The sequence below is a fragment of the Electrophorus electricus genome, chromosome 18, assembly GCF_013358815.1.
Source record: "Electrophorus electricus isolate fEleEle1 chromosome 18, fEleEle1.pri, whole genome shotgun sequence".
Taxonomy (NCBI): domain Eukaryota; kingdom Metazoa; phylum Chordata; class Actinopteri; order Gymnotiformes; family Gymnotidae; genus Electrophorus; species Electrophorus electricus.
The window spans coordinates 11,538,522-11,550,613 of NC_049552.1; the positions used below are offsets into that span (position 1 = coordinate 11,538,522).

Consider the following 12,092-nt stretch of genomic DNA (forward strand, 5'->3'; position numbering starts at 1 on the left):
TGGGCATCAAGGAAAAAAGGCTTTGGTCAGAGAGATAAGAACGAACCTAACAGTCCCCCAAAAAGGGCTCCAGAGGTCCTGTGCAGAGATGGGAGCACCTATTGGATAGTCAACCTTCTCTGCAGTATTCTGTGAGTCAGATGTTTATGGCAGAAAGTGAAGAATGAAGTCACTGTTGTGTAAAGGTCATATGATAGCCTGCTTGGAATTAATAAATGGCATGTAAAGGATTTCAGCAACATGTGGGAAAATATTCTCTCTCCCAGTATTAATTTGAGACAAAACTGAACTCTGGGCAGGACAGCAAGATTGGTAGCAATTTTGGGACAAAAAATGCAGCCAAATATAAAGAAAAGAAAAACTCCTGAGAAGCATATGCAAACTCAGACTGGGGCAACAGTTCAACAGTGCAACAATGACCTGAAGCATTTAGTCAAAAGAACATTTGAGTGGCAAATCTATGAATATCCTTGAGTGGTCAGCCAAAGCCCAGACCTAAATCTCATAAAACAGCTGTGAAGAAACCTCAAGATGGCAGATCAGACACTTGCCATTTGGTCTGATAGGGCTTGAGATGATCTGCCCTGAAGAATGGTATAAATTGCCAAATTCCAGGTGGGCAAAGCTTGTAGACACTTTTCCAAGAAGACTTGCAGTTGTAATTACTGCCAAAGTGACTTTTACAATATAAAGGTCTGAACAATTTAAAAAAAAAAAAAAAGATTTCAGTGTTTGATTTTTAATTACAAAACTATGTTTTCACTTCATTATGGGTGCTTTAAGTGTAGATTGGGTAAAAATGCCCACTGTGTCTATTGAAATTCAAATCCATGATGCAAATGATGTATCACGTTAGATCTGAATACTTTCTGAATACACTGTATGTGTATTCAGAATGAAATATATACATGAAATAATTTAGCTAAAGGTCTAATTCAGTCTAGACATTTGCTGCCATTTGAAAGTGTATTTGGGTTTTATACTATGTGAATTGTAACAGTGTATAATAATTGTGTATTAATGAATCCGTTTATCTCTGGCAATTAGGCCTCTTTGATTCATGTAAGCGTTTCTGCACTTCTGCGTGTGAAGTTAACATTGCGACTTTAATTTTGAAAACTATATGCCGTAACACAGGAAGTGTTACGTGCTAAGCGAGGTGTGACGCCAGATGATTTGTCCACTCCGTAGACTGTATATGGTCCACCCACATAAGTCGTGAGCTGCTAAACGCGTCTTTTCTAAGCTTTGAACGCTAGCGCATAAGCAGCAGAGAGGGTGAAAGTAAGAAGCTTTGTTTTCTGTTTAATGATGTCATTAATAAAATAGCTGTATCATTTTATTTAGCTAACATGCAGCAACATGCGAGTTCTGCTAGTTAATCACAGCATAATGTTTTCAGTTCCCACGTTTCAGCTAGCTACATAAGGTTATCAGTTTTAGCTCTTAATGTATGGTCATAAGTTATTAGCCAGCTATCTGTCGCGATGCCTCCAGGCTAAAGCTTGTCTTATAAAGCATTATGGCCGTTGGGCATGTACAACGATCTAACCTAGTTTAATTACATTGTTTTTAGGTATCTGGAAATTACGCTTTGCTAGTTAATTAAATACATCAGGTAGCTCATCTGTCAGATATTGGTGCATTGGCTGCGTTTCACGCTCTTGAGTACGGTTCCACAACGACAATTTGGCTAGCTAGCAATGTCAGGATCAACAATAGTTGAACAGAAACGGATCGTGTAGTTGCGTCTGTCACCAGACATTTTAGCCATACGACCTTAGTATTTTTCAGCCTATATGTCTAAGCTGGAGGTTTTGAAGATGCATGATGTGTTGTCGTGCTGTGAGTTAACTGGATGTCGCTTCTTATATGAAGCAATTCAAATTGTCGCGTCTCTTAGACTTGATCCAGAGCTGCTCTTTGGGCAGGATGGGCTAAGGAGTGATTGACACAATGGCAGAAGTGCTCAGGAATTCGGAGCTGTCCGTGAAAGAGGCTGCCCTGCGCATGCTGGACCTGCCTCTGAGCGTCTTTTCCTCCCTCCCGCGGGTAAGACGTTTTACATGAGGGAAAACCTTTTTTTCTGGCTGTTTCACCTCAGGACAATGGTACCATGCATTGCACCAAGCAGTACAGACACCAACAGGACTAAAGTTAGTTTTGTCTTATGAAAAAAATGGCATCGTCAAGAATTTCAGAGTTTTGTTGTTGATTTCACCTGTAGATCTAATTGTAGACTACCTAATTTTGATTGTACCTTGTACTTTCATCCCCTGGTTCTTGGCTGGCCTGTAGGTAGAATGTGATGGCCTCTGTTTAAAACATGTCCGGCCATGACTCCTCCCTCTTTCCTTGATGTCAAACAAGAGGCAGCAGAATGTACCCTCCAGGTGCTCGGGCCTAACATGTTACCCACTCTCTCTCCTGTTGCTAAGTAGCTTTATAATCCAAGCAAGTCGCTGCCCCACTTTGTTTATTCCCAGCCACAGACCTGGTAGTAAGACTGCCTTTCTTTCTGGAGCAAAGGTGTTTGTAACATGCAGTGTGTCATCATGCTCCGTCTGTTATTGGTGCATGGAAAGCCAGCAAATGCTTGTTTCAGTTGTGTTTCAATGACTAATGGAAATGGCTCTGTCAATCTCAAGTGGACACACACATGCATGCTGTGCTTGACAGCCATGTGTTGTAGTTTGGAGCTTTACATGGTGCTGTATGTACATGTGTTAACCACAGGCACTGCCTCTGGTGTTTGGGATCTGTGTAGCATTTTTATACATTACAATTCGTTGCAGTTGTAAACACCAGTTTAAGGCATGTTTTACAGAGGTATGCAGCAATGATTGAGCTCCACCAAGACATGACTGGGGTTGTCAGTGTGTGTCTGTCTCTTTGTCTTGCTCTGTGAGCATATCTGTGTGCACCTGTCTGTTTCTGCATGTGTGCATGTCTGTGCATGGGCCTGTTTGTGTTTGCGCGCACACGTGTCTGTGCTTGTATATCTGTATGTGTGTGCCTCTGTCTTCCTGTGAGTTGAGTCCGACTAGCACGATAGCAGAAAGCAGCGTCTGTGATCAGATCACGTCCAGCCACTCCAAGATGAAAAAGAAGCTCCTGTCATTAGATCAGTGTTGTCCTTAGTGTACACATGCTCTCTTGTTCTCTGTCCCTCTTTCTCTCTGAGCAGGTGAGCCTGAGCGCCTGCACCAAGAAACTCGTCGCCGCCACTGCCTTTGGTGCTGTCTCTCTGCTCTTCCTCGCCCACCATTTTAGGAGGAGGAAGGGCAAGAAAATAGCAGACTTGCCTCAAAGACAAGAGAGCTTTGATTTCCGCACTGCATTTCCCCCACCAAGAGGTAATCGAAGTATGCCACCTGGTGTGCTGTGAAATCTGTGACAGTGACACTTCAATCAAATAGTGACTAATGTTCCTCGAACAAATTGATGCTGACAAATAAGACTGGCCGTCTTATATAAGTTCTATTGCGGGGTTGCTTGAGCAACCAAAATTGGTATCAGAGGTACTTACTCGCTTAAAAATGGAATTGAGAGCAGTGTTCTTGGTGTGAGCCGCTAGGCCTGTGATGGCTAAACTTGACTCCTTCCCTCTCACAGATGCTACCTGTAGTCGCCAGGGCCTGAATTTGCCTCTGCACCCCAAAAATGGCTTCTCCCGCAACATGATGTCGCACCGCGGGCTCTACGGCAGGCTGTCCGGATCGCTGCAGAGCCTGGCCTCGGTAAGGCCCCAGACCCCCGCCTAGCCTTTTAGAGTCACATTATTTCAGCAAGGTTTTTATACAATTTCACACCTGTTTAACGTTGCGTCTGTATCGGTTGTCTGCCTCGTTGTTGTACATAAAACTAGCCTCACTAGGAATGATGACCCAGAATGAGAAAAAAAATCAAACGTGTAAAGCATTTTGGTGTTGAGTGTCCTTAGCGGATGTTTCCCTATTTCATCAGGTGCAGAGCCTAAACTCCTGCAGCACCTGCACCTGCGCCAATGTGTCTGTGTGCTGGGATAGAGGGGACGATGGCAGTGCTGTTCCCAACACGGTGGGTGTCCCTGTCACCACCCCAGAGAATCTCTACCTGATGGGTAAGAGCCAGCGTTTGGCGCGTGGCACAATGCCACATTCGTCACATCCTCCTTGCTGCCAGTCCTGAACCGGCTCTTTAACTGCCTGGGTCGCTCACCGCTGCAGGGATGGAACTGTTTGAGGAGGCCCTGCACCGCTGGGAGCAGGCACTCTCCTTCCGCAGCCGGCAGGTGGAGGACGAGGCCAGCTGCGCCTCCGTCAAGCTCGGAGCCGGAGACGCCATAGCAGAGGAGAGCGTGGAGGTACGGAGGCACACCCTCTGGATAAGTCTGTATAATATATTTAGTATGTTTTTACCCTGTAAAGTCCTAGTTTTGAGTCGATGAGTCTTAGAATGTAGGATCAAAGAGAACATTTAAAAGGTCTGTTATAACTGTGCAACTGTTAGCATTTCCCATAGCTTGGGATGCCTATGTAAAGTCTGATATTCAGCACCCCCATATAGCAAGAATGGAATGATCCTTGTTTCCTCACTACATTTTCTATTAACTCATTACTTGGCTTATTTTACTGTGTTTTGATGCAGCTTGCCCCTTTATAAACATGATGTATCTTAGTTTTCAATAAACTGGGCTCAGTGGGGTTGAATGTAGCGAGCCGATGTGCAGATTAGTAAGATACTGGTGTTGCATATTAATTTCCAACAAGCATGATCCTCATGGAAAGCCTCTGGCTGCACAGCGCTTTGTGGTCAACTCGTATCACTTAGAACAGTGCCTGGGGCGCTCTCTGCAACCCCCTATCAGACCCTGCTTTTTCCACCGTCACAGAGCTATCAGTTTTGGGCACAGGGCATGGTTTAGAGCCTACCGCCTCCAGGAGGAGTGCAACAGCATCTTTTCCCCCACGTCTCATTGTGCACCTCAACCCTACCGGAGGTTACGGAGTCTCCTCCTTTTTACCCAAAACCAATGTCCCCCGCCCTTAAACCGCCAGCGGCTTTTAAAATGGCACGCAGTTCTTAAAATATCTGGTTGGCCTCAGGAAACCAGCCAGAGGCTTTATGAAGATCAGTGTGCTCATGCGTGTATCCAGCCGATGACTTAACTCTGTGTCCTAGAATGTTGGAGCTTCACACGTTGAACTGGGGCAAAAAAAGAGGATGACCATGTTCTGCAAGGCGGTTAGCGCGTGCTAAAGGAGCGAGTACAGAATGCAGCGATTCATAGCCTCCTCAGATGGATGGTACTGAGTCCGACGGATCGGCCTCCAGTTCTAAAAAGCCAAAGTAGCGCATTCTAGAGTTTCTCTAAATTTAGCAGTAGCCTGCTTGTCAAGCACTTTAAACTGTACAATCCAGTGAATTTAGCATCCTGGCCTATTACAAGTGCCTTATTTTAGAAAATGTCTTGGCTGTAAATGTCATTGACATTATTCATTTATGTTTCAGTGGATCGTGGATGTCTGCTTTTTAAAAATTTGTATGAAGCTTTGTATGTGCTCAAATGTTCTATAGACATGGGTTAACTTGGATGGGACACATTTCCAGCTCTGTAGTCTCGAAAGCTCCTTGCGTGGCATTGAGTGCTTCCCAGTGGTCATGACCATGACGAATGAAGCAAATGTTTTCCCAGAGCAGTCTTCCCAGGCCCATAGCAAATGACGCCTATACTCTCCGCCCGCAGGACATCATCAGCGCGGAGTTTATCCGTAAACTCGAGGCACTCCTGCAGAGAGCCTACCGCCTCCAGGAGGAGTTTGAGGGAGCCCTCGGTATGATGGACCCCTCCTCACACTCCACAAATGGTGTGTCTGGCTTCTGAAGGAAAGACAAGTTCTGGTATTGATCAGTGTCTTGTGAGAGGTCTTCGAAATGCTGGGGGGTGGGGGTGGGGATGGGGGTTGTAGCGTTAATTCAAGATAATTCTTCCTCTCCATCTGGTAGAGAAATATCCTGAACTTTCCATGAGGGACGACTGGGATGACCCGTATCTGAGGGACTCTGTGAGCGTTGCCTCTACCGACTCCTTTGTGTCTGCTGCTGAGGTGAGCTAGCCTGCCATGTCACCTGGAGCAGTCCTGTGATTTCTATAGTAACTTTGCCTAGTCTCAATCTGAGACTTGGGTGCCCAAGTCTGGTCCAGGAAATCTGCTGTCCTGCAGAGTTTTGTTCCAACCCTAATCTATATGATGGTACTAAAGAACTAGATGAACTGCATTAGGCAGGTTGGATTGCACTGAACAAATACAAGCCCTTTACTCGAGGGCAACAAAGAGACCTGGAATGTGAGCTAGCAAACAAACTGGACCACTTCTCCTCTCTGAACAGCAGCCACCAGCTCCCACTTACTCCTGCCACTAATACCGCCACCTGCAGTCTAAAAAAGTGATTTGATGGCCACAGAAACACTGGCCTGGCAATCTAACCTGGGATTCACATCATAGTAGTGCTGACCCCTCCCTCTGTTTCTTACAGCTGTCTGAGCACAGGGAGCTGAGAAGTGCCCTGGGTCTTGGACCCCTATGTCATTACCCCTTCTATGAGGAGGCGCTGCAAATGGCCGAGGATGGCAAGATCTCCTGCAGAGTGCTCCGGTAAGATGAAGAAACGCCATTGCACGAGGCAAAATTATGCGTTGCCTAGATTAGCAGTACAGATGTTGGCACCTGTCTACAGGACACCGGCACTGGTGAGGACACCGGCATTGGTATTGATGTTCATGCAATCTGTCCGGTTGGGAAATGCTTTCTGAAATAGGACCAGGTTCACATTAAGCTTTTTTTTTTTTTTTTCTTTCTTTTTTTCCCCCCTCTCCCAAAAAAGAACCGAGATGCTCGAATGTCTTGGGGACACCGATTTCCTTGCGAAGCTGCATTGTATACGCCAGGCATGTCAGGTACAGTAGCTTGTCTTAAATTCCAAGATTCGTTGTAGCCCTTTTTTTCTGTTCTACTAAAGACCTTTTCAAACCCGGTAAATAAATACATTTCCAGCTTTGCCTCATGAGACGTGCTTTGTCCTGAATAACACCGGACCGTGTAACGTTTCTCTCTTAAGGTCATTCTGCATGAAAGGGCGACCAGAATGTTTCTGGCCGACACGGGGAAGAAGATCCTGTCGTCGATCATTCTGAAAGCACAGAAGGTGAGCGTTCCCCTCGCTTCTGCTGGCATGCCCCATGTTGAAGCACCCTTTGCCACATCTGATGAGACTTTCGTGGTTGGCAGAGCCCCAAGAGGTTTGAGGAGGCTTTCGAGGAGATGATTTGCTTTCTGGAGTGCTCGGACCACTGGGAGAACACGGAGGTGGAGTTGGCGACAAGAGGGGTGAGGAGGACTTTCTGAGCACTTGTCGACATTCCAAATAATCTCAGCTCAGAACTTTCTTCAAAACCTAATGAGCTCGGTTCCTCACAGCCTTATTTATTTCAGTTTATTTCAGAGCCACTGCAATTGGAAGAGATCCAAGCACAAGATTTTAGATTCTAAAATCTAAAAAAAATTTGCCATTTCTACATTTTGGAAACTTAAGTGTTTCAGTTTGTAGTTTTGCTGGTTTGTCCACCCTGTTTTGAACCTTTTTTTTTTTTTTAAGGTGAAGCATATAAACTTCTATGACATTGTCCTCGATTTCATCCTCATGGATTCCTTCGAGGATCTGGAGAATCCACCCATCTCCATCCAGAACGTTGTGAACAATCGCTGGCTCAACAGCTCCTTCAAAGAGACAGTGAGGCAATCTTGCTCCTGTTCTGTTTAAACTACACAATATAAAAATATTCATCTTATTTGATGTTTCTGTCTCATCACAGGCTGTTGCATCAAGCTGTTGGTCCGTTCTGAAGCAGAAAAGGCAACATATGAAGGTTGTGTTTGTGATTTGCCGCTTGTGTTTTATGGTGATGGGCCTGGAATGCTAGTCCAAGTCCATGGCTGACACTAGCTCACAGTTGCCTGTTATTTAGGTGCAGGATGGCTTCATCGCCCACTTCTATACCGTGTGTGAGCACATAAGTCCAGTGTTGGCATGGGGCTTCCTGGGTCCTAAAAGCTCCCTCCACGATTTCTGCTGCTTCTTCAAGGTAAAGTGCATCTAACCAACTTGCAATTTTTAATTTCAACAGTCTTCAGCAGTCTCCATCACAGCAGCTGTGTGACATGTCATGCACTTGACACGTCATTGTTTCAGCAGTTCCGTTCTGCCCCCCTCCACACCCTTAGGACCAGGTGCAGTCTTTCCTGAAGGACATCTTTGACCTGGAGAAGGTGCGTTACTGCAGCGTGGACGCTCTGGCCGATGACGTCCTCCACCTGCTCCAGCGCCGCTCTGAGCTGCTCCTGGCCTACCTGGGTACCACCGACCCCCTCCGCCAGCTCAGTGGCTGCACTGGTGCGCCGCCGCAATTGCTGCCCGGTGCCCTGCTGGACGCCCGGGTGCAGTGAGCCTCGGACACTTCCTCTCCCTGTACTGGACATGAGTGGAGTTTCTGGGGTGGGACCAGGAATGGCGCATTCCATCGCCTATGTACAATTCACATGTGCATTCTTCGGTTTAGGAAGATGATGTCCTTGCATTCAGGATGTAATTTTCTGACAAATCTCTGCAAAGGTGATTGGTATGACATTGCATAATTAGGATGATTCTTCCATATGCTGCTCTGTTTGGTCAGTTGATGGCTGATCTTTTCATGAGTTATTTATTTGACATGTCAGTTTTTAAATTCTTTTCTGTGCTATTTGACATCATGAAGAAGTACTCAGACATGTTAAACTAAGTCATGGGAAAAGGATTACCTCTAGCTTGAAAAGGATTTTTTGGTTAACTCCTCCCATGTGTTTGGAAGAGCCTTTCTTTCTAATTTTTAGCTTCTTTCTTTGTTTTATAACCCCCTACTCAGCAAGATCTTACAGCTAAACAGTGGAAAGCAGTGAGTGAGACTACTAGTCTAGAGCCTCACTGCTGTGCATACGCCTGGCCAAAGTAACCAGGATATGTGGACTTTTCCAGCACAGAAGGCCCAAACCCCCCTCTGCTACTGTGTGCTTTTAAGGACCTGCCACATCAGTGACCTCTACGTCCTTACTGAATGTGTTTGAAGGGTTGTCGTCACATTGTTCCTTAGATTATGGCCTTATTAGCATGTGGTCTAGATGAACTGTAGGTGGCTGTAGTTGCTGTGGGGGTTTTTTTAAACTTGTTTTTTGCTGTCTGGCTAGACTTCTATAACAGCCTGTCTGCTCCACTAAACTTTAATGTGTGTGTTCAGCAAAAACCAGGCAAGTTTATCTAAGTGTCAGAAACTAAAATCCTCTATGAATGAACAGTCCCCAAGGTTGTGTTATAACAAGAATACAGTGTGCACATGTATGAGCTAAGAGAAGGCCTGTATAAAGATGAGTCTTGAGGACTAATGGTGGTAAAAAGGCTTGCTTACAGATTGGGAATGGATACATCGCCTTGTAAACTAACATGCATTCCCAAACACACACTGGAACATTGAACTGATATTACTATTTACTGATAAATGATGCTTCTTCTTTTTTTTTGTCGTCAGAACCAAGAATGTATTGTGTAAGATAACTGTACAGTCTGTCCTATGAACCATGGCTCTAGCTTGACTTTATAATGTTCAATGAAGCTAAACAAAGAATTTGGCTTTAAACTTTACACACCCTTATATTTTAACTTCTCCAGTGACTGATTTGGGCTGTGTGGGTCATGAACACCAATAATGGAATAAGATGCACATAAATACATGTGTATATAAATAAATATACATATATGAATACAACAAGGGAAAAATATAAATTGGGACCATTTTAAAAGAAATACATCTGTCTTAAGAAAAGAATGTAGACAGTAACCAAATTTTGAATGTGGTGTAGAGCTTTGGCTTTATATTTTTTGATGATGCCTTTTATATTTTACTTATTACAATTAATTGTATATTTGTGTGATGAAAGAAAACTCACGTTTAAAAATGCCAGAAACTGGCCTTATTATGACAAGTACAGAAACTTAATTACAGGGAAAAATGGCTGGCTTTAATGTAACAAATCTCTCATAGGCAACTTAATGACACTTGCTGAGCTAAAAGTAATCTCATATATAGTATGAAATCTATGGTAGTTTTATGAAACAAGGCCCCTGTGAAGTTTGGAAGAAAAGGCTGTAGGCTATTCAACATATCCTCAGTCACTGAAATTATGTGACCAGTTTCCATGACAACTCCAAATTAAAGCTTTTCAGCTGTAATAAAATGTTCAGCTTCACTATGCAACCATTTCTGAATCTAAACTGGAATTCTCACATTCTGGTTAACTGTAGCCTATGTCCACTAATGTGCATGTGTCTTATCAGCATAATGGCCCTGTGTGGGCTAATTTGTGATACTGAATAAATTGCCATCCTGTGATAAAACAAACTTTATTTTAGCTCAAATTGCTCATTGGTATGGGAGGAAGCAGCAGAGGGTAGATGGCTCTACATGACCCATGGCAAAGAATATAACTCACTTTTTATGCACACCATAGGGCTGATCGGATCAAGTCTCCAAGCTGGATCAGGTAAGGTAAGAGAATAAAGAAAAGTTATAATGTAAACAGTTAAACTGTGTTTAGTTTGGATAGCTTGCTGAATTATGGTTATCCTTTATAAGATGAATATGTTTTAGGCACAAAAAGGAAGAGTGATCAGGACAGAGGCAATTTAACTACCACAAGCCCATATAACAGACTTGGAGGGCAGCTGCAAATACCTGGGAATCCTCCAATCATGCAAGAACCATGAGGTAGAAATGAGGACAGCAACATCCAAGTACCTCCACAAGTTAAGGCAGGACCTCAGGAGCCAGTTAAATGGAAATGATAATATCAAAGCCATGAACATGTATGCGGTGCAAGTCATTTGATACCCAACAGGCATAAGTTGGCCAATAGAAAAGTTGATGTAAACACCTGAAAACTCCTCCCAAGATCCCACCACCAAAGGCTGTACACCATGTGGATGGGGCCTACAAATTCTAACATCCACCTTTCGAGGATGGGACAAAACATCCAGAAATACATATACATAGTGGCCCCCAAGGATGACCTAATGAAGCAGTGCTTCAGACAGATGAGGGACATGTTCACTATGGAAGCAGGGGAGGTACCATGGCAGGATAAGCCCCTCCAGATAGCAGAGGAGGCTGACATAAGTCCATCCTATCAATCGACTGGCAGGTATGAAGGTCAGGGGGTGATAACATGCTCAGCTGAGGCCCCTGAGGCCAGACTATATCACCTCCTTTGTCTCCTGTCATATCTCTTCTGAAGTTTGATCAGAGTCCATGTGGTTAGATTGCCTGTCTGATGTTAGACTAGCAAACTTTATCTGGCTAAGTGAAAACTGATGAAAAGTTTCTCCATACACAGAAATGTAACTCAACACTGTCTCCTGACATCCTGAATCTCACATGTCATCCATTTAGCCATGAATTAACACTTTGGAATTTTTTCTACACCAGTGAATTTCTTACTTGGGTCCCATTATCCAAACCTGGATCTGCAAATATATCTGTTTTTTTCACAACTAGAAATACTGGAATAACCTTGCAAGTTTGCCTGAGCATTTAGCGCTCTCTCTCTCTCTCTCTCTCTCTCTCTCTCTCTCTCTCTCTCTCTCTCTCTCTCTCTCTCTATATATATATATATATATATATATATATATATATATATATATATATATATATATATATATATATATATATATACACATACACACACACACACACACACACACACACATACACCCAGAACCAGAAATATTGCAGGCCACAATAGTGATAGATAAATTAAAAATGACTGATAAATCTGAAAGACATAGAGAATATCAGTGTCATCTATCACACAGCCCAGATGGACTAGGTCCTCTTCTGATGACATTGCCCACAAACCTTTCATTCCATCTCTCCAGATTATTGAACTCATCTGTGTATTGTTTTCCCTAATGTTTCTTCTTATTTAAGTTCTGTTTGTACTGAGCAAGTTGCTCATTAGGCACTCTGT

The 12,092-nt window shown here is 43.8% G+C and overlaps 1 protein-coding gene across 2 annotated transcripts; it reads left to right on the forward strand.

Annotated features, from left to right (window-relative positions):
- Positions 1 to 1,194: 1,194 nt before the first annotated feature.
- Positions 1,195 to 10,473, forward strand: miga1 (mitoguardin 1). 2 transcript variants are annotated; one of them, XM_026998379.2, is made up of 16 exons: positions 1,195 to 1,284; positions 1,904 to 2,052; positions 3,188 to 3,356; positions 3,616 to 3,740; positions 3,967 to 4,102; positions 4,209 to 4,345; positions 5,729 to 5,849; positions 5,989 to 6,089; positions 6,520 to 6,638; positions 6,868 to 6,940; positions 7,102 to 7,188; positions 7,272 to 7,370; positions 7,639 to 7,773; positions 7,856 to 7,909; positions 8,009 to 8,125; positions 8,265 to 10,473. In XM_026998379.2, the coding sequence occupies exons 2-16, from the start codon at positions 1,957 to 1,959 to the stop codon at positions 8,484 to 8,486; spliced, it is 1,791 nt and encodes a 596-aa protein (XP_026854180.2). In that variant the 5' UTR covers positions 1,195 to 1,284; positions 1,904 to 1,956; the 3' UTR covers positions 8,487 to 10,473. The 2 variants fall into 2 exon arrangements, with proteins under 2 accessions (XP_026854180.2, XP_035392324.1); XM_035536431.1 differs by having other exon boundaries at positions 5,729 to 5,816.
- Positions 10,474 to 12,092: the final 1,619 nt, after the last annotated feature.

Excerpts from the sequence above, each read along its gene's own strand:
- miga1 (XM_026998379.2), top strand. The coding sequence starts at position 1,957 with ATGGCAGAAGTGCTCAGGAATTCGGAGCTGTCCGTGAAAGAGGCTGCC. Across the intron at positions 4,103-4,208 it reads AGAGAATCTCTACCTGATGG|GGATGGAACTGTTTGAGGAG; the intron begins GTAAGAGCCAGC and ends TCACCGCTGCAG. Across the intron at positions 7,189-7,271 it reads TCATTCTGAAAGCACAGAAG|AGCCCCAAGAGGTTTGAGGA; the intron begins GTGAGCGTTCCC and ends CGTGGTTGGCAG.